Source organism: Salminus brasiliensis, chromosome 19 (genome assembly GCF_030463535.1).
Source record: "Salminus brasiliensis chromosome 19, fSalBra1.hap2, whole genome shotgun sequence".
In the NCBI taxonomy this organism is placed as follows: Eukaryota; Metazoa; Chordata; class Actinopteri; order Characiformes; family Bryconidae; genus Salminus; species Salminus brasiliensis.
In genome coordinates this window covers 29562506-29590372 of record NC_132896.1, presented here as the reverse complement: position 1 = coordinate 29590372, position 27867 = coordinate 29562506, and the positions used below count along the sequence as shown (strand labels likewise).

The 27867-nt window shown below is 44.0% G+C and overlaps 1 protein-coding gene across 4 annotated transcripts in view; it reads right to left on the bottom strand.

Moving 5' to 3' along the window:
• Positions 1–27867, bottom strand: part of aff2 (AF4/FMR2 family, member 2) — a 287482-nt gene that overhangs the window by 16494 nt on the left and 243121 nt on the right. For 2 of the 4 annotated variants that reach the window (XM_072663099.1, XM_072663101.1), the window contains 8 exons: positions 14440–14602; positions 11635–12690; positions 10236–10351; positions 6272–6512; positions 5140–5279; positions 4110–4173; positions 2035–2171; positions 1364–1435 (listed from right to left, as the gene is read on the bottom strand). In XM_072663099.1, the coding sequence (XP_072519200.1) occupies positions 1364–1435; positions 2035–2171; positions 4110–4173; positions 5140–5279; positions 6272–6512; positions 10236–10351; positions 11635–12690; positions 14440–14602 (1989 nt within the window). The remainder of the gene's footprint in view (positions 1–1363; positions 1436–2034; positions 2172–4109; positions 4174–5139; positions 5280–6271; positions 6513–10235; positions 10352–11634; positions 12691–14439; positions 14603–27867) is intronic. The other 2 variants (XM_072663100.1, XM_072663102.1) reach the window with 1 other exon arrangement.

Genomic DNA, 27867 nt, shown 5'->3' with positions numbered 1-27867 from the left:
ATGCATCATCAGGGCTTTGATTGAGGCCTATAAAATGTAACTGAAGGAGGCTTTGAAAGTCCCCTTGAAATGCTAGATGACTTTGGTTAACAAGAACGAGGGGCTGGTGGCTGAATTTTAATCCGCGCCGACTGTCATCCTGCCACAAGCGTAAATCTAACCTTGACATTCAAACATAAACAAGCTTCTGCGAGGTGACAGGCAGGCAGGGAGCGCGCGGACGCCTTTTATCTGGGCGAGAATATATATCCCGCCCGCTGCCGTGCAGAAATCTTTCATTATCCTCTAATGGCTTAATGAAATACAAGAATAATGATCCAGTCTAAGCTGATTAAGCGCTTTAGCAGTGTTTTAAAGCTCTCCTCACAGATATGGACGATTGTCGACTAGCGATGGCTGAGGGGAGATTTAGAGCGAGCAAAGTGGTTTAGCTTCTGATGGCTGCCGAGAGAAGAAGCAGAGGGTTTTTTTTTATGGTGCCACCCTTGGCACCCTCACAGCCATGCGGAAAACACATCCCTCGCTCCTCTGGCATTTACCAAGTGCTTGTGATGACTGTATTAAAATGTACAGTGGAAGAGAACGGCGATGAATCATGTGATGATGGGGGCAAGCCAGGGCAAGAAGTTTTACAAACACCATGTGATGCTTCGTCATTTTCTCTGGGTGAAAAGTGAAAACTTGGCCAAACTTTTACCCAGTTTTCCTCATGAACTTTAGCTAGCCAATTATCCAACCCACTCGTTAGGACTCTCCCCTATCACATGTAATGCTTCCGACATTTGGAGGATGAGGACTGACACATGCATAACCAGCCATAGGCACTTTTAAAACTGCCGCCAATGCAACGTTACCGGGCAACCAATGTGCTCGGAGGAGAGCGCCGGGTACCCAGCTCTAGTGCATCGGCTAGGAGTTGCCTGTGCTGGTCAGCATCACACTAAAGAGATGTGCGAAGAGAAAGAGCTATCTACCCATCTAGAAAGAGCAAAGTCAGTTGTGCTCTCTCAGGCTCTGGCTGCTGATGGCAGGCAGCATGACCCAGTATTGCGAACCAGCGATCATTGGACAAAATTTCACGATGAATGGACCAATAGAAATGCTCCAAAATGACTTAGACTAAAATGTTTCTACATTAACTTCCATTGAAAGTTAAGAAGTTTTTTTTCTTCTCCTGTAAAGTTGCTACTTTGGTGATACAGGGTTCTTGCACATATATTTAATTGTGTATTTATTGAGTACGCGCATATTGTCAGTGAATATGCAGCTAATATTCTCGAGCACCTTCACACAATAGACCATTTTACACAACATGCAGTGTTGGCAGAGGATGGCAGTGATGTACAGAGACAGTCAAACTCACCACAACACCGCTAATTTCTTCTCTGCTAGCGTGGCTGAATGACTGGTGAAGTTCTTTAATCTCATTGCATACCTGAAATGACACACAAGACAACAAGCACATGAGTCTGGAAAGCACTGAGGGTTCGAGCTGAAGTTCCTGTAGTTTAGTTAGATGGAGCATCGCTGCTTGCAGCCCTAATGTTCATGATTGCAGAACTACAGAATTAAGAAAATCTCATCAGTACATTTCCATTTCAGCATCACTGAAATGCTTCAGGTTTAATTATCTAACCTGACCCCATTTTATGGTTCCTTATAGGATGAGCAACTTCTGTATGTATGTGTGTGTGTGTGTGTGTGTATATTTGCACGAGCACACATGGCTTTCTCCCAGCTCCGATTTCAATCAGCGGCGGCCGAATCTCAGAGCGCGCTGATGAGCTTCGAGGTCCATCTATTTTCATTCTCCGTGACATTAATAAAACAAGGGCTGCTAATTGCATGACTTGTAATGCGGAGTTGCCCAGCGGTGGTCCTAATGACAATCATCTTTTTTTATTTTAATCATGGCAGGTAGGGTGGCTGTCCCAGAGGGAGGAAGAGAGCGGGAGAGCAAGAAAGAGGGAGCGAGAGAGAGAGAGGCTCAGAGATGAGAAGGCTAGGAAATGAGAAGTGTTTGCTTTCACTGACCTAATGAGCTCCACGGTTTCTGAGTACATGGTGTACGGTGACTTAGCCTCTAACGGGTCTCGCTCCATGGCGTTGCCGCACTCGATGAAGGAGAGCGCCCCGTCTGCGTAATTTACGGCCTTACCGAACTTCTCCATCTGTGGGGGAGCAGAGGAAAAAGCAGAGTGAGAGGCTGAGAGAACTTTATTACCCTTTCAGCTGGAGTTTCAGCTGGCAATGACAAAAAGCATATTCTAATATTATATAATGAGCATTTCTCAATATTGTATAAATTCATTCTCATCTGTTCAGTGTTCACTTTTCACTGACAAAAGTGTAGAAGTTCATTAAATGAGTGCTAAATGAGTGAGACATGACCTGACTTCCACAAGGCATACGGTTAAAGAGGATGCATATCTTTAATATGTGTAATAATTCTAGTTAAATCCTATAAAAACTAAAAAACGGCCACAAAGCTTAGCAAAACTTAGTAACACCCCTTTGGTCAAGTGTCACAGCTCGTCACATGTAAAGCTCCCGACTCTTGGAGGCTGAAGACTGACGCACCACCTCTTTTTTCAAATGGCCGCCCATGCAACGTCACTCGGCAACCAACACGCTCGGAGGAAAGCTCCGGGCGTCTTATCTAAAGCAACGGCTAGCAGAGCCCTGTGCTGGTCAGGATCATAGCTGAAAAGATGTGGAGAAAGAGAGCCATCTGCACACCCAGAGAGAGAGAGGTTAATTGTGCTCTCTTAGGCTCTGGCTGCTGACCTGGAATTTGAACCAGTTCGACGTGGGCTAATGTGGCTTAAAGATAATATAAATCCACATAGAAACAGTAGGTAGGAAGATCAAATAAACATTATTTTCACAGCAATGGATGCAATGAATATACAGAATTAAGCAAAAGGACAATAGCTTGAGACTTTAGCTAAGATAAGATCAGACATGAGCTCGGTTTTACAGCTGAAGCTCTTCATCTGAATGGAAAACAGCTGAAGAGGACGTAAAGGCTATTAAGCAGATCCACAGTAACTCTCACAGTAACATCTTCATAAAACTACTCGGCTGGTTTTCAAACCAGCTCTGGTACAGATTTATGAACCTACAAAAGAAAGACTTCCCGACAACTTTCTGAACAACTGTTTGGTTTTATAAAACTCTGTCTTCTCATCCTGCTCCTTTTACAACCCTGATTTGTTGGCGTGGGCTCACAGGAAAGCATGAGCTCTTCTCATGAATCAGATACTAATCAATAGTGCTAAACACTGCGCCCCTAAGGAGCCTAACGCAATCCCTGTTATGTGCCTTATGCATGGGAGAATGTAAAACGGATTTACTGTCCACTTGTCTTCGCAGGCACCTCTTGAACAGGTTCCATCTATTTCCAAATAAAGCCTTTAATATGAGCCGAGCGGCAGCCCCGAGATTCATTACATACTGGCGATTATGCTCCTGCATCAATTCCCTTCACTCTGTATTCATGGCGAGGCTTTTACACCACTGGGCCGATTTATGGTGAAGTGGATGTAACTTTTTTTTTTCTTTTATAAAGGACAATGCCTCAAGAGATAATTGCCTGGATCCAATTATTAGGGCAGTAGGAGTCTGTTTAGTAAATCATGAGCAAAAGACCCTTCTCTGAAGTGCTTTAGAAGGAGCAGGGATGTTTCTTTGGAGCTCGTCTGTGAGTAAAGGTCTTTGCTGGAAAACCTTCTTTACCCTGCTAATGGCTCTCCTCAACAGCGCAGATGAGTTACGGCTGCTGGTGATTAAAGGCAGTAAAGTGTCAGGAATAGATCAGCTCCATCCACTGGAAGCTAAGTGAATATGCTAACACCTGCTCTTACTATCATTATCATCATCATCATCATCATCATCTTACCTCATACTGACTGTGAATTACCTTCGATACATGACGGCAACATGCTAATTAATGAAAATAGACATGCAATTAAAGGTCTTCTTTTATAAGATGATGATTCAAGTGTTTTCAGCTCAGGAAGACGTTCCACTCTGAGGTAATGACTCGGCGTACAATGACATATTGTGAGGAGGAGGAGGATGAAGAGGAGGAGGAAGGCCAGGCTTACCAGCGCATCAGCTTTGTGCTTCAGCTTCTTGGCTTCCTGCATATAGTAGTCTGCATTGTGAACACTGCGAAGCAGGAAACATTGACCAGGATTACCAACGGATCACCTGATGTGCATCAAAATTCCTCAAAAGAGGTGCACAATACACACGATATAGACAAAAGTATTGGGACACCCTTCTCGATAATCATTTCTTCTGAAATCCAGGCTATTAAAAAGTGTTTATCCTGCTTTTGTTGGAGTAACTGTCTCTACTGTCCAGGAAAGAAGTGAGGATTTGATTGCATTCAGCGACAAGAGCGATCACCACCCAACCTCACCCCTCAACTCCCTAACTCATCCCAAAAGTATTGGATGGAGCACCAACCACCATTCCAGAGAACACTCCAGTTCCACAGCTCAATACTGGGAGGCTTTATACCCCTCTAGCCCACTCCTGGTGTTAGGCAGCATGGTGCCAACAGGTTGGGGTTTATTTGCTTCAGAGAGTCCTATTCTATTGGAAGTACTTACAATGGGTGCAACCTAAAGTATCTGAACACATTCATTAAAAGGGGTGTCCAAAAACATTTGGACATATAGTGTATCTCAGCAGCTGAAATACCCTGCACCTATGAACCTAGTCATCACGCCCAGGCTAAAGGAGGGTAAAGCTTTGTCCAGCATCAGGACCTCAACCTCAGTATTGTTCTTCTAAATGCAATCAAATCCTTACAGCTATGTTCACCATCTAGTGCCTCTATAGCCTTCTCAAAAGAGTAGAGGCAGTTACCTCAGAATGAATACTCTTGATTTCAGAAGAAATGCCGGACAAGCTGGATTCTGGAGCCCAGGACGTCCATACTACCGCACTCCTTAAAGATTCTAGGACTCTAGGAGTCTGTAGAACCCTCGTAGAACCCACAGTTTGAGGACGAGGACATGCTCCATGTGTTTGTGGATGTATGGTTTTGTATGTTTTTTCAGTCTCATCACTCTCATGACAACTAAAACACAGCATGTGGACATGTGTTGGGCGTGCGTTACATACGCGTTGTTGAACGTGAGCTTGGGTCTCCTGGGTTCCACACTCTCCGTCGACAGAGCCGAAGGGTTCGGCCACACGTCGGATTCGGTCTGACCGTTGCCATGGAAACCACCGGAGGGCTTTGCGTGGCTGTCTTCCTCCTGCTATAAGAAGAGTCCATTAAAATGCTAATTAGCGTTTAGCTAGGCTCAAATAATATAGAAAGGAATCATGTAGGCTGCTCTGCTTTGTCTCCGGGACGGCTTTGAGAGTTGGGGCTCAGATTACTGGGCACATGGCATCCATTTTCTTGTCTTCAAGGCTATTTTGAAATCCCTCCAAAAGGGTAATTAGTTTTGCAAAAACACAGGAAATGTGGTTGAAGCCTCAAGCAAGGAAGAAGTAATCTATGGCAAGGGTGGAGACTCAAACTCCTGCACACTGCTGCGCAATGATTTCTACTCTGTCTCGCTCTTTTGTTATGAGGGAACAATAGTAATGTGATGATGAGGAAGATATGCAAATAGGTGTTTCTGTTATTTTAAGTCTAAACACTCCACTAATTAGTATTTAATGAGTGATCAAAACTGACTTCTGATTTACAGTACTTCACACGCCAATTAAATCCTGTAAAATACCCTGGAGATGTACTGTACTTGTTAGAACAGTAACAGTAAAGTAATTTATCCTGGGTTAAATCTCTTATCTGAATATCTTCTAAATAGGGTACCTAACTGGTAGGGTTTTAAAAAGACCAATGCAGATACAGTCAGGTGATAATAATAATAATTTAACACTGATCCTGTAATTTATGCATTTCAGTGGAGATTATTACCACTAAACATACCCTTAAAGCAACATTATGTAGCAATTGTTCCTTAGAATAACAGCTCCAGAGTCATGCTGATGCTCCACTGACTGTTATAGGGAGAGTAGCATCTGTAACATTGCCACTCAAGGCCATCTACCATCTCAGTCTACATGCTTCTACGCTTAGCTTGTGTATTTAGCTTCAGTGAATTACACTCCCTAACTGTAGGGGGAGCCCAGGAGCCAAAAATACCAATTCTCACATACTGCTGCTTTAAAGCAGTGAAGTTTCATTAGAACAGAAACACTGATTAAATGAGGCTGATTTGCTCTGATTTGCTCTTACGCTGCTGGTCTTGGAGTGAGACTTGCTCTCTCCTTTACGGTGCTTGTGAGACGAGGAAGAGGATGACGAAGAGGAGGAAGGGGGCAGGGAGTGTGTTGAGGGTAACGTGGTCGGGGCGGCCGTACTGCTCTCCATACTGAGAGAACTGCTCTCGCTGCTCCTCCGCTGGCGGCCCACCGGCTCGTCCGACAGTGGCGACAGCAATGGTGGCAGAAGCTTCCTCGGCTGCTTCTTCGAGGAACTTGACGGAAACACAGGTAGAGACATTAGCACCGCCTGTAGGAACTAGGACCTGACACTGAGAAGATAACAAATTTGATAAAAGACAATATTGGCTCATCAGCTGCCAGAAACCGCAGAAACTCTCAAAGTCTTACTGCTCGTACTTTGCATCACACTGATGTACTGCAGCTGTCTTGAATGGGTTCTAAGGAATCTATCTCTTCTTGTTTGGTATGCTTATGCTTTCATTCGGCAGCAAAGACAGACAGCTGAAGACGCCGCATGTCTTATCAAGTGGTGGAGGAGGTTGAGTAGTGAGGATGTGGTGATGTCATAGAGATACCCCACTGAGAACCACTAAGAATATGTGGAGAAGAAAACTCCAACTACTACAGAAACTATAGACTATAGCCTGGAGTATAGAAAGTACAACCGCTGTATCATTTAGGGATCATTTCGACTATTTTAAGAACACCTCAGGGTAGGACAGGGGAAGGACTAATAGACAATCTTTGTTAATTATTTGGGCCTTTATAAGGTTCTTCACACTCACACATCTTTATTATACACATTTTTCCTATGGAACCATTTGAATTTGTGTGTTAGAACATGTCCTATGCTAAAGGTTAGGTTTGGGAGTATTTTACCCATGATGATGTCAGCCAAGTATAGCATTTAGCCAAGTTGTAAAGAGTTGTATGAGAAAATCCAGCCTGTGAAAATCCTGGTGTTATTATTATAATACATGTGTTTATTATAGTAACCAATGTGTGACTTCAAAGCAGTCCAAAGGCAGTATTGCTGTGTTCTGCCGGGATCATCGATCCAAAAAAGTAAAATTTTATCGCCTAACCAATGTATCGGTCTAGCCTTAGGCTAAACAGTTCGCTCAGTCTGAAATCCCTCCCTCATATGGAGCTCAAAGTCCTCAGGCTTTCATAAGTGGCAGCCAATTTGAGCACTCGATCGTCTCTGTTTGATCAAAGAGCACTTGGATAGGCAGACAAAGAACAGAGCCAGGGAGCGCGCGGGGTCTAGCCAAGGCGCTGGAACGCCATCGAAATGTCAAACAGGACTGAAGAGTCCAAGAGTGGACTACATTAAGAGTGTTTGGGAGACGTGAAGGCAAAGATGTAAAGTCAATCTTAGGTTAATGTCTCTGCCTGAGGTTGTGTACTGAAGTGAGCGAGAGAAAGGTTAAGTGACTGAACAGGCCCTCATAGCTGATTATGGGATTTGCGGATAGGCGCTCTTATCGAGGTGCAGCACTCATTTAGCGAGCGGCGCGATGTGTTTGGGCTAGAAAAGAGACATGCTAAATACCGATTACAACACTCAAGAGAAGCAGACCAGGCCTGCCATCATCTCAACTCCACCGCCAAAAATAGCTGCTCTGCCATCGCGAAATGAAAAGAGCCCAAAGGTGGCAGCTTCAGTCGCTCGCACTCTGTACAGGGATGCCGGAGGGCCTAGGCTATGTCTCAGCACTTAACTAAACCCTAATTAGAGAGAAAAGCCTCTCCAAGCTTTAAATGAGCCACTGCTGAAATGTGATGTCATTTTCTGCACAGCCCCCCGGCCATAATCAGGCTAAAAATAGATAAGGTGTCATTTAGTACTTTTTCAGGATTTTTTTTATCCACCACTGAATTAGTGAATACTTTTATTAATGGGTAGCAGAGCCATCCCAGCTGCCCGTTCACATCAATCAGATGAACATCTAGTTCCTGATTTAACGTCTGTCCGACATTGGAGTCCGATATCTAACAAATGCTGTTTTTTGAACTTTGAAATCCAAAATTCAACGTCTGAACGACATCAACGTGGTCTTCAATTTCAACTAAAATTCAATGTTGGTCAAATGTTGTAGCTTGATGTTAATCTAACGTTGGCTTCTGACAGGTAGAACGTCGGGTCATCACTTAGTTGTCATTTTCAACTAAAACGTCATTATAGTCCAACGCTTTCTGACATCAAGTTGACAAGGCAAGGCAACAAATGCTCTACTGACAAAAGTATTGGGACACCCGTAGGAGTACCTCTAGTTTTTACTTTCCAGCATTTTCAAGCAGCATTGCTGTGAGTATTCAGCAGCACAACCGTCAGTGAGGTCAGGATGTTGGATGACTGCCACCCTGTCTCATCCCCAACTCTCCAACTGGGTGTACTGGGTGGAGTACAAACCATCATGCCAGAAAACACAGTTCTTCCACAGCTCCACAGCTCAATGCTGGGGGGCGTTACACCCCTCTAGCCCACACCTGGAATTAGGCAGCATGGCAGCCAATATGAAACTATTATCAGTCCAGCTGAGTGACGAAGTGACTGAAGTGTTTAAGCACTCCAGCAGCACTGCTGCGTCCGACTCATTTGTACCAGTGCAACACGCACTACTAACACACTCAGTGCCACCATGTCAGTCAGTGTCACTGCAGTGCTGAGAATGACCCACCACCCAAATACTACCTGCTCTGTGGTGGTCAGACCTGTGGGGTCCTGAGCACTGAAGAACAAGGTGAAAGGAGGCTAACTAACAAAGTCTGCAGAAAAACAGATGGATACAATCTGGAATTAATGGAATTAAGAAGTGCTCCTGTATGGTTAATGGAGCTGATATTATGGACAATGAATGTAGAAACAGGTGTAGAAGGTGGTGTTATTGATCTGGATGATTGGTGTAGATCTTGTAGTATTACTACAGTTTGTAAGCACTATTAATATAATGCTAATTTTCAGAAGCTGTATCGAAAATGTAACAAATTAAGACACCATGTTCATGTATTGACTAAAATTAGCCAAACAGAACTACTGTAGGTCAGAAAAATGCTTCTCCAGCAAATCTTAGCTTTCTATGCTCAATAAAGAAGCAAGGTTTTCAGAAAACAATCCTGAACTGCAGCACATTTTGCCATGCTTTATGTGGAACTGTCTATAGCTCCACTGGTTTACAACAACAATAAAAGGCATCTTTGCTTTTCTAATCTGATTAAAAGGGGGCAATGTGGAGTGTGTGCACTGATGCCGTCTGAGCCGGACTGATTTAAAACCCAGCGGGGCAGGTGATATCATTAAACAGCCCCCGAGGTGCTCGACGCTTCCAGTAACAAGCATTAGCGAAGGCTAATATTTTAGCCTGCAGCTGCTGTGATCACTTTGTCAAGATCTGCTGCCATTAGTCATGTCGCAGTGCAGTGGACATCCAGACGGACAGGATGGCCCTGCGACCTCTGTCATGAGCACGTCTTTGGCTGGCGCTTGTTCGCTCTGGCACTAATTGAATATCTAAAATTAGCTGCTGCCGGCGTCCTAGCGTCGATTTAATGCAAGAGGACAATGACCTGCAGCTAAAGCTGGGTGCAGGGACTGACCCGCTGCTCCTTGTGGGCCCTCTATATCCTACAATGCTCTTTGAGGACATAACACAGGGAGAGGGAGCCGAGCTAGCATATATTAAGTTAGGCTGCCATAGTGCACGTGGGCTAAAAACCCTTTCGGGGACAGCGGGAACCTAAACTTGCGCTATCTGGGCTCATGTTTAAACACTCCTCCAGTCCTCATTCCACTTCTTCGGATCTCATTTGGCACTGAGTTCGTTAAGGGCGGACAAAAGTATTTCCAAGCACAAAAAACACAGTGAAAATCAAAGCAAACAGTCACTTAGCAGGTCAGGCCTTTTATGTCGGAGAAATCAATATTGGGTAATAATGTAAGCAGAAAGTGACAGTGGGCTAAAAATACTCACTCTTTTGTGCAGGAGACCTTGTGGTTGTGGATCGGAGAGATACAAGGAGGGAGAAGCAGGGTCTCTTTCTCCAGTCTTAACTTCTTGCTCCCACTCAACATCTCACAATGCTCCGACTGCAGGTACATAAGACACAGTTTTTCATCTAGATCTGCTTCCATTCATGCATTCAATACAGTCTTTATCACGGAGCTCATGGTCAAATTCCTTGGTTCTAATTCAACTTCAAAACTAAGACCAGAACCAAAACACTTAGGGTGTGTTTGTACTAGTAGTTGGGTTCCCTTGGACCGGACCAAGCAAGAAAAGAAAATGATCCACTGTTAGATTTTAGTCCTGGTTATAATACTGGCATATTTGCAATCGAACCAAAACGGGGAAAAAGTGGCATATGATGAACGTAGGACTAAAGGCTGCAAATAGTGGCCAGCATAAAGTGGGTGTGTCAGCGGGTCCAGCGGGATTAACGCAAAAGCTAGAAGGAAAAAACTTTAAGATCTAAATGCTGGACCTTCAAACATTATTGAACAACTTCACTAATGAATGCAGTTCTAATGGTGGCTAGTTCTGAAACACTGTGTAGTGGTGAGGTAGTGTGTGGTTTGGGACACAGCCCGCTACACTTAAGCATCAGGCAGAAGGCAGAGTTAAAGCACAGAACTATGGGCAGGTCTGTACGGTGGCTCACCCGTGATGAAGTGTAAAGATATGGACAGCATGACGTTGGTGGAGTGAGCAGACAGGGGTGGTACTAGATTTTGTGGGCAGGAGTGACCCCATGTCCGTGGACAACTCTGTTTGGTTCGTATTGTGTTCAGACTGTGAACGAACCGCAGCAGAGTTCAGGCAGTCTCGGCCCGCTTGTTTGGTGCGCTCCAGAGTTCGAAAGGCATCGATCACACTTTAACGAACCGCACTAACAGTGCAGTCACAAAAGGGTTCTTTTTAATCGAACCAAAGCTGACAAGTACAAACACACCCTTAAACATTGAGCACATGGAGGAAAAACAAAAGAAAATGCCAGACTGCAAGAACCCTGCGGTACGCTTGGGGTTAAAAGTCCTAAGGCTTGAGGGTACGACCATATAACCAGGTCTTGCACCTGGATCCCTACAATGTAGCGGAAGGCCATCAACTTCAGAGCAAGAGGCTTTATAGAGGATGTCCAGCTGTTCTAAGTTGTTTCTTATCAGCAACACCAAGGTTTTAAAATTTACAGCTATGGTCATCCTGCAGTTAGAAACAGAGCTGAGTAAGGATAATAAAGGTTAGGGTTATAAATAAGGGTTACAACGCCCTACCCCAATGCAACTGTCTTGTTGTAAAGCCACTGTACAGCTAAATAAGATATAAAGATCTTGACAGTGAGAGTGTCTGGGAGAAGAGAGCCTGAACTTGCCTTGTGTTTCCTCTTTGATTTGCTGGTTGGTTTTTCAGGAGGGATAGAGGCGGGCGACTGCTGTCGCCTGTGCTTGATGCTGGGCTCCCGGCACTCGGCTTTGGTAGGTGGTGGCTCTGGCGGGTCTTGCCCGGGGATTCGCGACAGGAGGCTGAGCTCGATCTTGACCCACAGTGACTTGATGTCCTCAAAGTCCCGCAGCGGTGACAGAAGCTCGTTCTGGACCATGGGGATGGGTGAGAATATGGGTTCCTCCAGCAAGTCAGCGGCACCCGGGTCCGGTATGGAGGTGCTGCTGGTGCTGGCGAGACTGCTGACGCTTAGGATATTGCTGTTGCAGTCCTTGGATTTGAGGCTCAGGCTGCTAGGGCCCGGGCAAGGGAGAACCTTTGAAAGTTCCTCAGGATCCGAATGGCACTCTGATGAGGAGGACTCTGTTTCGATAAACTCCTTCGACTTGGGAATGATCTTACTAGGGCCTCGGTGCTTCTTCTTGTCTGGAACTGTGGTGGCGATGGTGGTAGGAGGTGGGACAGTGGTGGTTGCTGCAGTGGTTCGGGGTTCCTTTCTGGGGGCGGTTTTGCCACCTGGTGCTTTGCCTCTAGGCTTGGCAGGTTCTAAAGGTGGAGGTTCTTTCTCTTTTGGCGTGGTCCCGGAGTTCCCAGGCCTGGGCCAGTTGTGCTCCTCGCTGCTGGAGGATCGTTCCACTTTCTTGGGTTGCTTTTTGCCTGTGCTTCTCCTGGATGGGGCAAGATCTACCGTAACAGGGGCCTTCACTTTGGTACCCTTACCGTCCGGAGCCTTCTGGCCTGTCTTGGGCTTGGCCTTTTCTCGGACAGGACTGAGCAAGGCCCGGTCCTTGGGGTCTGCTTGTGCCAAAGCTGCTCCGGGCTTGTTTTTACTGCAGGTCTGGTTCTCTGAAGCTTGGCCATCCTCAGGCTGAGAGCTGCTGAGTCCATGGTTCTCTGGCTGTGTGTTGGCAAGGGCCTTGTTGTGGGGGTTTACTTTATTCAGCCACTTATCCAGCTGCCACTTGTTCGTTGACGGGGGTTCAGGCTGTTGAAAAAAACGACAAAAAAAAAGTCCGGTTCCCTTTTAATTATGTCCATAAATACCACATTGTGATTCATTGGTTTTTGAACTGGCTACTGCATAGTGAATTAGTTCCTCACACTACCCGAAAAGGTATCTATTATCCCTTGTCGGATGCCCTCACTTAACACATGCATCATTTGGCAGAGTCTTCAGGCAATGAAATATCTTTTAAATGCATGGGCTCACACACAGTGTGTCGACTCACGCTGTCTTGAATACAAATGTAAAAGAACAATTCCCTCAAAACATATGTTAATCCAGTTGTCCATATCTACAGGGGTGTCTGGTGCTGACTCGTTCGTGAGAGGGTGATGATTCAGTCCTATGACTTTCACAGAACAATGGGCCGGTCTGAAGATGAAGGGGCTATTAAAAGAGGAAGTCATAAAACTCCTGAATGGCGGAGAAGTTTGACGGTGCGTTGTCCTGCCGGTGCTCTCAGCTCGAACTGCGAGGAAGATGTTTTCATCAGCCATATTATCTCACATCGTTTGTTTTGTACCATTACGCGCCGAGACATTTATAAATCTTTCAAACCTAACCATAAAGGCTCTCTTGCACAGTCCCCTAAATTACAGCAAATCATTTGGAAAGGGAAGCCATGGAAATGAGCAGTCGTCCAAATTAAGCATTAAAACCACCAACACTCCCCGTCTGATCTGGACCTACGCCTTACCTGCCCAGAAAAAAGGGATCATCTTCCACCCTATTCAGCAGTTAAATGCCACGCTTTCCATCTCGTCTAGCTCAAGCTGATTTACGCCAATGCAAACAGCAGAACCGGAGGTTATGCGTACAAGCAAAGATGGCGAATGAACAGTCGTGCATGTCCAGATTTTACAGGCCTCCTGGAGTTAAATTGTCAGGGTTGTGCCGTGAAAAGAAAAGGAAACAGCTCTCCACTGAGCAGAGCAGAGCATTTGTCTGCAGATATGGATTGAACTGGCTATTCCCGGTGGAGTGCAAACAACCATGCACATTGAAGGGGCGATGAGAATGAGGGTGTTTACTTTTGGTGGATGCACTGAGGGAGCTCAGGGCAGGCCACAGTGGGGAAACTTTAAAGCTGCCAATTAAGCTTTTAGAAAAGCTTTTCAGACATTCCATGCTGAGAAGAACTTCTGCTCTCTCTTTTTTGCGTGTGAAGTGGAAATCCTAGCCTTTGCGATGCGTGCTATATCTTTTGGTCACAACACAAGTATTTACAAGCACTTAGGATCACTCAAAATAATTCAGGAACACTATATTAAATGTGTTAAAACAGTACCTTTAAAGCAAGAAGGGATGCGTTTTTTGGGAATACAGGCTTATAAAACAGCATCAGTAGATTGCTAAGATTTCACCCTATTAAACGGATATATCCTCACTGTCACTGTTAATGTATCTCTATTCTGTTTTTCACTTTTTGACATAATGTGAATCTTTCTGTTGTTTTTCACATCGTGGTCAAATTTAATGATGAACGGACCAATAGAAATGATTCCAAAATGACTGGGAATCCATTTTTTTCCATTGACTTCCATTGAAAGTTAAGAAGGTTTTTTCTTCTCCTGTAAATTTGCCATCTCGTAAATACAAGGTTGTCAGGCTTGAGGGTCAGTGATGATATACAGGTCTGAAGTCTCATGACCCTAATTTTGCTTTTAGGAGTTTTTTGTCCAGCTCACCCAACAGATTTGAAGGCCTACGTATTTCACAGTGAGTGTGTACCTCTGGCGTGGCGGTGCGGGACGCTCTATTACACTCGCTGTCGCTGGAGCTGCTCTCGCTGTCAGAGTCTGACTCTGAGCTGCTCTCTGATTCACTGGAGCTCCCTGAAGCCCCACTGGAGTGGCCAGCTGGATCACTGCTCCGTGGTGTGGGACCTGGGAGGCTGCGAAAAAAGAAAACAAGACACACAGAAGAGCAGGACGTTAATCACATGATGTAAAAGCACACGTGGAACGGATCCAAAGACTGAATCTACACAATAGGCTGAATATTGCACTGCTCCTCTCCCGCTAAGCAACAGGCTTTAGCTCTATACACTCAGTTTAACTTGATGATTCAGTTTATCAAGCCTTTAAGATTGTCTGAAGGTGGTTGAGGTGGATATTATCATATAATATCATATCATATAATATATCTTTACCTTAACTTGCTTTTACTCAACTCATCCTGCAATCTTTAAGATATTAACAGCATTTCAACTCCAGACTGGTGAGGTTGCTTACTTTGGGACAGTCCCAACAATTAGCAACCACACAAACATCCTAGCAACCACCTGGGATACCACAGAAACTGTCTAGCAACCACCAAGCAACACCCTACTATCCCCTAAGCAACCCTATAGCAACCACCTACCAACACCACAGCAACCACCATAGCAAGCACCTACCAACACCTAGTAACCACCTAGAAACCACCTTACAAACAATGTACCCAGTGTCTTCACCGCTAAAGCCTAGCAACTGCCTGGAAGTGGGAACGACGTCCTTATTTTGTATTCATTTCATTTATTTTATTTATAGTTTATGATATTATATTTTTTGCTTATATTTTTTTATATAAATTATACATTTATATAAAAGTGCTGCAGTATTAAACATTAAAGTTTATAATTATTATTATTAGTAGTATTATTCTAAACAAAAAATGAGGAAAGCTATGAAATAATCAGTTAGTTTAACTACATCATGTATTGTAATAATATGCGCTTTATTTATGTATTACTTAAAAATAATTTAAAATATATATATATATATATATATATATATATATATATATATATATATATATTTTTTTTTTTTTTTTTTTTTTTTTTCTTAATTTTCAGGGTTTTTTTATATGGAAGTTATATTTTTTATACAATATTTTTTTTATATAGAAATGTTTTTTTTGGATTATTTTTTGTTGTTTTTGCTGGTTATAAAGCACACTACTCAATGTAAAGCACTATATTTAAATGTTTGAAAAATAACCCTAGTGTAAAAAGTGTAATGTTTATTCCTATCATTATTATTGTTATTATTATTAATGTTTTTTTAATTATATAAACCAAACAATGAACACTATTGTTGAACAACTATTGACCAATAAGCCCTTTTTTTAGTGTTTTAGTGTTTTAGTGTTACCTCAACAGTAGTCTTCCAGTGATTTCAGTGTGTAAGCCATAGAGATATTGGACCGGTGCAATGGACCTACATTATACACCACAGCACACTTCATAGCTGTGTGTTATGAAGGGCTGTAAGTAAAGACTCAATCTAACATGGCTGCTTGGTTTTCCTGTAGCTTCGGGGAGCAGGAGGTTCATCACACAGCATCACAGAGCCGGGTGAGAAACACCCCGTACGGGTCAACTTCTCAGAACGCACACAGCACGTGACAAAGTTGGCCGGAGATTTTGCTGAGGTCCGGCTAAGTAAGAAGCAAGTGAGGAGCGCAGTGATGTATGGTCGGGGAACAGACAGAGACATTGCCAGTGTACTTCTCCACCTACGCAGTTATTATTCCACACCGTCTCACTGTGCTCCACCACTGCTTGCCATTATTTATCACTTCATGAAAGGCCAGAGCTCTCTAATCCAATAAAGCTCTGCTTCTCGCCACGTCCTCGGCCTCCGCCGTCCATGATTGCTGTTACACGGGAGTCAAACGTGCTGGAGGGAGGCAAATTAAATTCCTTCCCAAAGGTCAGATTGGGCTGCTTTATGTCGACACTTTGTTAGTGATTATGTTGCGACAGGGAAATGCGCCATCTCTCGCAGTGAAAAAGCTGGAGCGATATTGCTTTGGTCTCCCGGATAAAAAAAAGAAACGAGCAGAAGAACTGCAGTCACGACAGAACGAAGGCTCAGTGTTTCTGATGGTTGCTTTGAGGTGCTGGGCTACGGTTCGAGACCACCACTAGCTCCAGAGAGTTTGGCAGCACGCGGAGATGGCATCAGGCTGACATCTCCCTGTCCACGTTCTGCTCCGCTGTCTTGCGGGGAAGGGGCAGGGGAGACCCGAGTCTCTGATCTGGCTGTAATATGTTAGGGGATTGTGTCAGCAAAAGCACTGCCAATGCTGCAGGCAGCCAAGAAGATATCTCCAGAGGCTTCGCTGGCAGAGCAAAGCCACAGGGTCCAAGAATTGTTTTCATATGTTCTCAGTGTTTTCAGCAGGCAAGAACAACAAACACAAAGATGCTACAAGAAAACCACTTCCATCTGCTGCATGCATCACGTCCTGCAAAATCAAAGCCCTGTCATTTCTCTAACTCTGCTATGTAAACTGGGGAAGGACCACTAAGCGGAATACTGAACATCTATTAGGCATTCTAGGGTCTCACTAAACTATGGATCTTCTGAAGGCCTTATTTGGCTGTGTGTGTGTGTGTGTGTGCATGTCTGGGATGCTTTATGCATCAAAAACAGCCATAATTTACTTTTACACAGACAGTTTCTGCTACTGTGCCTTTATGCCTCATCCGGAAAGCCGGCCAGGCTGAAACACTCCTTTAAATAACTTTAAAACAAACGTGGGGAGCTAAACATATACACAATATGTCCAAATATTTATGGACACTCCTTCTAATGAATGCATTCAGCTACTTTAAGTTGCACCCTTAGTTGACACAGAAGCTTACATACAGCTTATCTGGTCCCTGTGGAGAAGTATTGCCAATTGAACCCAACATAGACACCAGGCCTGGCATGGACTGGAGGGGTATAAAGCCCCCTAGCATTGAGCTGTGGAGCAGTGGAAAAGCTGTGTTCACTAGAATGATGGTTGGTGCTCCATCCAATACATCTGGGATTAGTCGAAGAGCTTGGTAGGTGGTAGTTTGGGATGATGGGGTGGGATAGGGTGGTGATCATTCCAACATCCTGACCTTACAAATGTTCTTGTTGCTGAATGCAATCAAATCCTCACAGCACTGCTCCAAAATCATTATGGGGTTGGGCTAGAGGCTAGCTGCCTCTGCTATAATTGGTGGTGTCAACATTTGAAGGTCGCCTGCCACCACCTCATAACAGTATAAAAGCATCAACTGAGGTGAAATGTGTTCACAAGGGAATTTTCGACCATTAGGGGGCGCAATCAGTCATTAAACAGCTAGAGAACTGAGTAGAGAAGCGCCCCAGTTTATTCAAGTTGAGCCAATGCTTAAAGCATACATTACAACCTCCCCTGTAAAGCATGAAACACTACGGTAATAACGTGTTCATGCACTGGGCTCTGAAAGCGCTGTCCATGCAAATACCACAGATCACGTGAGACATGCTGACCAAACGCAGGGCGTCGCAAGCGAAGGTCGTTTGCGGCCCATCTTTTCTCCTTTAATGGGGCTGACCTTTGTCTGACAGCCCGTGACACCTGAGGAGAATTATGGGCAGCAGGAAGAGCGAGTTGGGAACAATGCTGTCTGCCTCTCCCACCTCTTATCGGAGACGCCATTGTTCACCTTGGCCCTGACTGCTGACCCCTGACCCATGAACAGGCTTTCCTGAACAGGCACTGACTAGCTCACCAGTCTTCCACTGACAGAATTACAATCCAAAAGGGGCCACAAACATACATCACATTATGTCCTGCTTTATCCCGTACTGACAGAGGAATTAATGATTGATGAGCTTTTTTTTTCATGAATATAATTAATATAATATATCTCCTCGGCTCACTTCTTTAACCATACACAGAAATTCAATGTCCAAAAAACTCCAGCTAAGTGGATGTAAGGTGGTTGCTATGGTAACCAGAGTGGGTGCTCTGGTGTTGCTGAGCGGATGTTCGGTAATTGCTTTGATGTTTCAGGCAGTTGCATTGATGTTGTTTAGTGGTTGCAAGGCTGTTGCTATGGTATTCCAGGTATTTGCTATGGTCTCTCAAAGATTTGACAGCATTTGCTGTGTTTCTATTGGCCCATTTATCATGACATTTGGATACCATGCCAAATGCAGATCCTGCCAAATATTTAAAAACTGTAAAACTTGAGATACAAGGTTTTTACATGACCACGACGATGGATTTCAGTTTACTTCAGTGTATCTTAAAAAATGAAGGTGTTCAAAATGGCTTTTTGCTGTTTGTCATAGAGATGTATGAGGTTCTTCACACTGCTGTGCATACTGCATACTGTACACCAATCAGCCATAACATTAGTGCCTGATACTGAGTATTGAAGCATAGACTCCACAAGACCTCTGAAGATGTCCTGTGGTATCTGGCACCAAGACATTAGCAGCAGATCCTGTAAAGTCCTGTAAGTTGTAACGTGGGTTGGGCGTCCATGGATCTCATCACTTAGCATTAGCTGATCATGACCCTGTCGCTAGTTCACCGGTTGTTCTTCCTCCACTTTTGGTAGGTACTGACCACTGCATACCAGGAAAACCCCACAAGACCTGCCTGATGTTTTGGAGATGTTCTGACCCAGTTTTGACATCACACTCTTGTAAAATAGTCAAGGCATCTGATTGGTGTATATATATTAAATGGTATGTATTGTGCTATTGCAGTGGTCTCTGACCCTCCTATGAAGAGCTACTGCCCCGATCTAACACGTCCCTTTCAGCCAAGGGTCCTTCATCTCCAGGAGCAGGGTTGGAGACCACTGCTGCACTGTTACTTGAGTCTTGAGTCTAGAGCAGTATTTTAAACCTGTGGTCCATGGACCCGCCCAGTGGACATTGGTCAGAGCTGGGTTTTCCTGGAATGACAGTTAAACGGTAGAGCAAGCATCACACTGAACACACTCTCTCTACCAGTTACGATGGTCTGAAAGCTGAGATGTTTTTGGGTGCTTAAATCTTCCTGTGGGCTGCGGAAGCTGATCTGGTCAGCTGTGTGGGCTGCAAATTGCAAAAGGCTGGAACGCCCTGGACCAGAGCGTCAGATCGGGACAGTATAAAGCCCAGCGCTGTTGCTGTGGCCTGACCTGCCTCTCCTGCAGAGCCTAGCCAGCCTTTGCCAAGGATGTGTTGCTAAAAACACACTTGATTTGTCCTCACTGACGTGGTGTGTGTAAAAACAGTAATCAAAGATGCACACACAGCAGATCGTAGAGATGTGCAGTGCATAGCGTGCGACAACAAATAAAGTAACATCATTCATAATTAACTCTACCCCAGTCCCCAAACAGGCTGCAGCATGGACCGCTGGGAATAGCTTCTGCCTAGTGAGCCAGTATTTCACTCCAGAAAGGGAAAGGAGGAAGGAAGCGTTCCTGCCTGCAGGAGCTGCGAGCTCTGGGCAAACTCAGCCAGGACTGGCCCAGTGGGACTGCGCGAGGTGGGTAAATTAAACCAACATTTTACTGCTGTATAACTACTGGGAGAGGAACAGCCTGTTCCCACACTCAGGCATCCCGGATTTCTAGAATAAAGGTTGATTTTGAAGTTTTTTGTGTTTTACAAAAATTTTTATGATCAATGCAGAATTTTTTATAATGATGGTTGCGGATTTTTTTCCTCATAGGAATCAATGGGATGCAAAAGTTTTGCCGCCCTTGAAATATATCAATCTGACAAATACACTGGTAACACACAACCAGCAACATGGAGTACAACAGCAAGCACTTGGCAATACCTGGGCCACCATAGCAAATACCTGAAATATCACAGCCTAACCAACATCAATGCAACTGCCTGAAATACCAAATTAATCACCAAACATCCACTCAGCAACACCAGAGCAACCACTCTGGATACCATAGCAACCACCTTACAATCCCACAAGCTGGGATACCACAGGAACGGCAGAGAAACCAACTTGGATACCATAGCAACCACTTAGCAACATCATAGAAACCTCCTTGTAGCAACCTAGGATATCATAGCATGCACGTAGCAACAATCTACCAATGCCATAACAACCACTTTGCAATGCCATATCGAAAAACACCTAGCAATGCCATATCATTCACCTGGGATAACACAGTGACCATAATAGCAAACCACTTAACAACGCTAAAGCAACTACCAGGGATATCATGGCAACCACTTAGCAGCTCCCTAGCGACACCATAGCAACCACCTGGCAACACCATCACACAGAAACGGCATAGTAAGCAATATGAATACCATAGCAAGCACTTAGCAACATCATAGAAACCTCCTAGTAGCAACCTAGGATACCATAGCATGCATGTAGCAACAACCTACAAATGTCATAGCTTACACTTAGCAATGCCATGGCAGATACCTATCAACACCATATCAACCACCTGGGATACCACAGTGACCACAACAGCAACCACCTAGCAAGCCCCTTAACAACGCTAAAGCAACCACCTGGGATATCATGGCAACCAATTAGCAGCTATCTAGTGACACCATTGCATCCACCTGGGATACCACAGTGACCACAACAGCAACTAACCTAGCAAGCCCCTTAACAATGCTAAAGCACCCACCTGGGATATCATGGCAACCACTTAGCAGCTACCTAGCGACACCATAGCAACCACCTGGCAACACCATCACAACCACCTGGGATACCACAGCAACCACTTAGCCTAGCTAGTACCTGGATGTGGAGTTCATTTAGCTGTGTAACCGTTCTGCATTGATCTAGTTTTATAATCATTTCAGGAGACTTCAGATCAAATCCTTTTCTACATGTTAAAATAATAAAAAACAACACTGTAAATGTAAAACTCAGTCACCCTGCGAAAACATTTTTTGGGGGGGCGCTGATAGGTCCAGTGTTACATAATGCTCATGTGTAGAGGGGTATAGATGCAATGACGTCTGGACCAGTTATGGGTTAGAGGTTATATTTATTATATACAATATTTAACCGTCCAGCTCAGCCGAACTGTTCAGTTTCAAGACTTTAAACTTCACTGCAAAAATTATAGGCCCTACACTACCTTCTATTTCCAGCCCTCAATCTCAAAACACACAAACCTTGAATAATTCATGCCAAAACAAACATGCATGCGTGCCTCCACACACCCAAATACTCCAGACGTAATGCTGTCAAAGCAAACTTTAGGTAAGCATGGAATCTGTAAAATTATGCCGGCTTCCCAGTTGAAGATTGCAGTTTTTCCTTTTAAACACACCCCTGTCAGAGCACACTGGGAACCTTCATGCCGTCATTACACAAACCCAACGGCTCCAAGCATTCATTAAGAACTCCAATAAATAAATAACACAACAATATTAGGACTATTTACGGCATAAATATTCAATGTTTTGTAATGAAGCAATTTTCCAGGCCAGTGCAGCACAGGAAAGAGAGAGCGAGATATGAAAAGCACTGAGAAAAATACACACACTCGCAAGTAACCCTTGACAGCGGCGGGAAAAAGGCAAAATAATGGCTAAAGAAGCAGATAAAGCAGCGGCAGAGACACTCTCCCCAGAGATAATCGGAGGTCGTGACAAAACAAAAGCGGACCCAGCGCGGAGCCCTGCGGCATGCTGAATTGGCAGCTTGAGGAACGCTCTCTCATCGACTGGCGATTTGCCCCCCCACCACCCTTTATTTATACTGATACCATAATCTCAGATCAATGTGGCCGATACCTAAGGCCTGGTGGCCCGCTTGATGGGGTGAATCGGGAGGTGAACGGGCCTCCAGGCCAGGCATCCGAAGGCAGGCTAGAAGAAAGAAAGAAATAAAGATCAGTCGAAGCAGCCAGAAGAGTGCTAGTGTCTGGATGAAAACACTCAGCGAGGGAGGCTCATTAAAATCCGGGTTCATCCCGATATTCACGCCAAACTCCCAGCCACTATTGGAGCGAGAGGGCTTTTCAGGTCCCTCCTGAGCCAGAATCGCGGTGAAGGCCGCCCGCCTTCCTCCTCCTCCGCTGGCTCAGTCTGTATTTGTTTGTAGCTCCTAATTATTTAAACATCTATCAGAGATGAGGGGCCTCGGGGCAACCCTGAGCCGCCCGGCATTAGCATTCCACTATCTCCCACCCTGCTTCTCGTATCCAAGGGCAGAGCTGTTTTTTTTTTTTTTTGCTTCTATTTTTTTTCCATCTCACCCTTCAATGAAGTTTAATGCTTAATTATAGATGAATGAATTCCACAGTCGTCGGAGAGCAGGCTGAGACCCGGGCAGAGGCTCAGAAGCCGGCGTTTGATTCGATTCCCCGCAGACAGAAGAGCTTGTGCCTGACTCACACTTCCAGTCTGGATGGTGGCGTATCTGTAGCAGGCAGTCAGACTTCCATAGAGTAGATACTAGTCTTGCTTTTATCATTTAGGTGAGCTGGAGTGAGCCTGAGAGCATGCAAGGATTGCATGCCACTTATACTATGATGACAAAAGTATTGGGACACCTGCTCATTCATTGTTTCTTTTAAAATGATATTAAAAACAGCTTATTCTGCTTTTGTCAGAGTAACTGTCTCTATTGTCCAGGGAAGGCTTTCGACTACATCTCTAAGCATTGCTGTGAGGATTTGATTGCATTCAGCGGTAGTGAGGTCAGGATGTTCCACAACACCTCATCCACAACAATCTCATAAGTGGATGCAATTTTAAGTAGCTGAAAGCATTCTTTAGAAGGGGTGTCCACAAACATTTGGACATATATGATAAGCTATGGTACAGTAAATGCAAAGGCAAAGAAAGGTTCAGGGACCTCTTGTCTCTTTATAGCGTTGTTAAAGCTGTAAAATAGCAGGTATGGCAGCGTGCAGTGACTAAAACCTGGCAACTATGTTAACATACTGTGTATTTTAGGTCTCTCTATCTTCAGTGCAGCTTCACACACTATTGGCGTCCTCTCAAGCAGCTTCATGAGGAGCCAGCTGAGCGGCTTGTCCTATTTGAGCTGGATTAGTTTTTTACCTGATGAGGTGGTGTTATATGAATGGCTGCTGGCGAGATCTGTGATTTTAGCCAAGTATAAATCTGCAAGGCCCGCAGAGCAACAATTCCAGAGCGCATTACAAGTTGGAGTTTAATGGGAGGTGTGCAAGCAAGGAAACCTTGCTGTGCAAATAAAAATAAATAAATGAATAAATTAATTAACTAATAAAAACATCAGGGCAAGACTACAGTTCACCAAATAACACGTAGATGTTCTTAGGACAGATGAATCCACAGCAGAATTATTTGGGTGCAGTAACAGAAGAAATTGTTGGCACAAACCAATTACAGCATTTGAACACCAGAACCTCATACCTATAACTGTTAAGCCTGGAGGTGGAAATGTCATGGTTTGGGGCTGGTTTGCTGCAGCAGGGCTTGGCAGGCTCTCTATTGTAGAATCCACTATGAGCTCTTTATTGTAACAGAGGGTACTTGAGGAAGTAGTAATGGGCCATGCTACATAACAGTGACCAAAAATAAGCAAATAAGTAAATTCACCAAGGAATTTCTCAAGTCCGGACCTTAATCCTAAACGCTACTGTGAGATACTGTGAAGAGATTTGCATGCAAGAAAATCCTGAAATATCACACCTGAAAGAATTCTGCATGGAGGAGTGGGAACAACATTCTCACAGGCCATGTCAGACACTGGTGGACGGATACAGGAAACATCTAACTGATGTTAGATGGTGGCTGTTGAGGCACAGGGTGTCCGAACTTTTTCCTTATAAATTAATTACATATTAATTTAAACAAATTAAATTGAATTAAAACAAAGATTACCATGTCAATATGTTTTAATATGTTCAAAAAGTCAACCCCAGCTTTCACAGGGTGCCCTAATTGTTTCGCATGACTGTATTTAATCAGGGGTATCCAAACTTTTGACTGTGCTTTAAGTGTGTATGATATACATGTAAAGGGAGTGTGAACAGAGCGAGGGAGTGGGTTATTTGGTCACAGTGAATGTTTGTATGTATTTATGTGTGTCTCAAGAGAAATGAGGAGAGAGAGAGCAAGAGAGAGAGAGAGAGAGAGAGAGAGAGAGAGAGAGAAAGAGAGCGAGAGGGAGAGAGCGAGCGTGCTGGAGGGGTGTCATCTATAATTCAGCTGTCCTCACTCAGCGTAGCGCTTTATTAAATGATCTTCAGCATGCGCCGCACTACATTATTTTTATAAATCACCCCAAAGAATAACTCGGCCCACATCTCCAAAATGATCAGCGTGGCTTTCCTCTGCCCCTAAATCTATTACAGCCTTTAATTGATTAAATCATCGGCTCCTTTCCACTACGAACGTGTTCCAGTCACTGTTAGGGCCGCCTCTGTGCAAAGGTAAAATCCCATTTAGAGAGCCAACCTCCGATTCCAGCGCTGCCACAGAGCTACGGATCACACTTTCAGCCTTTATTACAGCGAGCTGGACAATTAAGAACACGCTTTCATTAACGGTGACGGCGACGGCACGACCCAGTGTGCAATTCATTCATTAAAGTAATTAGAAAAGAGAGAGTGAGACTGAAAGAAGGGCAAATTGGAAAATAACAGTGTTAACATTAAGCATGATACTGTATATCAGCAGGTGAAGCCTTTTTTTAATAGCTGAACGATATTGGCGAGAACTTAAGCACTATTGTTGCCTTTAGGTCTGGCCGGTATAACAGTAATACCATGTACCGCAGTATTTACAAAAGTTGAGGGTATCTCAAAACGAGGATGTTATTTCCACATAACGACGTGTCTGATTTTTGATGTTAGTTGATCTAGTACACAGCCAAATAAGCTTATTCCCCCATGTGCATTTAAAAGAGTCACAGGGTGGGGGCGCTGTGGCTGCTTACTGATTGTTGATATTATGCTCTGGAAACAGATGGGAACAAAACGAGCCCAACATAGTTACAAGTTTAGCGACGCTGAGTTGGACCGAAAGGCAGAGCATCAGTTAGCTGGAACATGATCTGTGCTGTGGGGTTTAGCCCGTTAGCTAACTTATCCAAGCCTAGAGAGCCGGCTGCCAGCCCAAACACAGCAGAACCGGTCCCACATTTCGCCTTTCTCCTACGCCCAACACCAGTCGCTTTACTTTGCTCTCAGACACAAGTTTTTATCGTCAACACTTGTGTCGGTAGCTTAGGAGTTAGTGAACAGCAGCTGTACTGGGCTGTCTAATACTAGCCGAGCTAGTTTAGCAACACTTGTAGTTGTCAGATTGAGGGTTTAAAATGTATATATTTTATATACATTGCCCTCCCCCAATAATACCATATACCATTATTATTTTGAGACGGTATAAAAAAGTGGGCACTGGCTAACCTTAATTGCCACTTAAGATTATATTATTATTATTATTATTATTAACCAATCATTTAGAGTCACATTATTTGTTCATACGTTCCCTTTGACCTGTCATCAACATTGCTGGGAATTTCCATTCTTTTCCACTCACTCAGATGGAGCATAAGTTTACCAACTGTTAAGCATGGTGGTGGTGGTATCATTGCCCTGGGGCTGTTCTGCTGCTAGTGGATGGAATAGTGATGAAGGAGTAGGACTCCCTCAGAATTGACTTCACTGACAAAATATCTGTAAAGTAAAAGGAAAACTAGGCCTGTGACTATGGAGGTCACTCACGATAGCTGGTATGAGCGTAATTTAAAATTTCCATCACAAAAAAAGAAGTCCTTCTGTTTCAGAACCGGCCCGCAGAAATGTGAGACAGCCTATGAACCTAGCATATGAACCTGGCTTGTATTACCTTGGATGGCTGGCAATGGCTTGCGGATGGTCTGTAGTCTCTATGAGCTCTAAACTGTGGTTCTGCAGCTTGAAGCCAAAATACTGCTGTAAATGTGTTCGTCTGGCGTGGCGTTCCTACTGAAACACTGTGTTACAAATGGAATGTGGCAGCATTCATACTGGATTATGATGAAATGTCTGTGGCTGCATCTGGTGTGTGTTTCGGCTGCTAACTCTCTCACCTGTGTCTCAGCACAGTCATGTTGTCTGTAGAAGCACATGTCCTCTGCACGTTTAGTTGGTGTGAGCACATGGTGCAATTAGCAAGTTCGTACTTGACTAAGACACATTTTACTTTTGCACTGGCGAAGTGAAGCACATTTCTACTGTGCAGCAGTACTTTGTAACGGGGTGGTAAAACTTGTCATGTTGCATTTAGTGAAGTTGCCGTCAGATTTTTGAAATGTAAAATTGCAACATTAGATTTAATGAAATATGACACTTGCTGAGAATTTAAAATAGGCATGTGCCAATGTAATAATATAATATCACATAATAAGTTGCCCTTTTACCACAGTTTATTACAGTGGGGGATTTTTATCTATGAAAAATCCCCTAATGGCTTTTGCTGCTGTTCCTAATAAGGCTATTTTTTTAAGATAGGTGAAGAGACTTTTGTTTTGAAGAAATTGTAAATGTGAAAAAAACTTTACATTGTTTATAATTATATTGTCTTTAAACTTTAGAGAAAAAATGTACACATACTAAATTATTTTTATTTAGTTTTGGGAGAAGGACCATGCCCCGAATGTCTCCTCCAGGCCCTCAAGCCCCTTATATACCCCAACTTCTCAGTTTACCTCCATGCCCAATAAACATCGCACCCCCCCCCCCCCCCCTTCTTCTTCGCTTTCTTCCATCACTCACCACAGCAACAGTTGGGCCCACAGGAAAGCAGACTCGAACTCCAAGCCAAAAATATTGTCTGAGTCCACCCTCCCGTTCCATCTCAGGCCGTGGTCCGCACTAGCAAATAGCTATTTCTGGATCCAAAAATGGTTCTTGTATGGTGTTGCTCAAAGAACCCTTTGTAGTATCTTTATTTAAGGAGTACTATTTGATTAACAGTGTCCAAAATAACAGTATTATGTGTGCTGAATATCGAGGAATGTGTTTGTTGTCTATTTCGACATGGTCATCAAAAATTACTTAATAAAATAAAAAAAAAAATCTACATTGACTTCCTCTGAAACCTAGGCGTTTTCCTTCTCCTGTAAAGTTGCCTTTTTATTATTAGTTGTTTATTAGTTTTCTGAATTACGCCAAAATGATCAAATTCAATGAATTCCTAATCATAATTAAATAATACAAGACGACAGCTGTACAGATTGCCACTCTTAATATCCTAGACTGGACTGCTAACAGTGCTAGCATACAGAAACTCTACCCTCTGTTTATTTAACACGCACAGCTGCTTTATGCAGTGCTGAAGATACTGACCAGCTAACACAATGGACCTGGAAGAAGGGGGTTCAGAAATCCTTCAAAGGCAGCTTTTAAATGTCAGCGCATTGCACAAGGCCCCAGCGACTCCAGATGCAGCC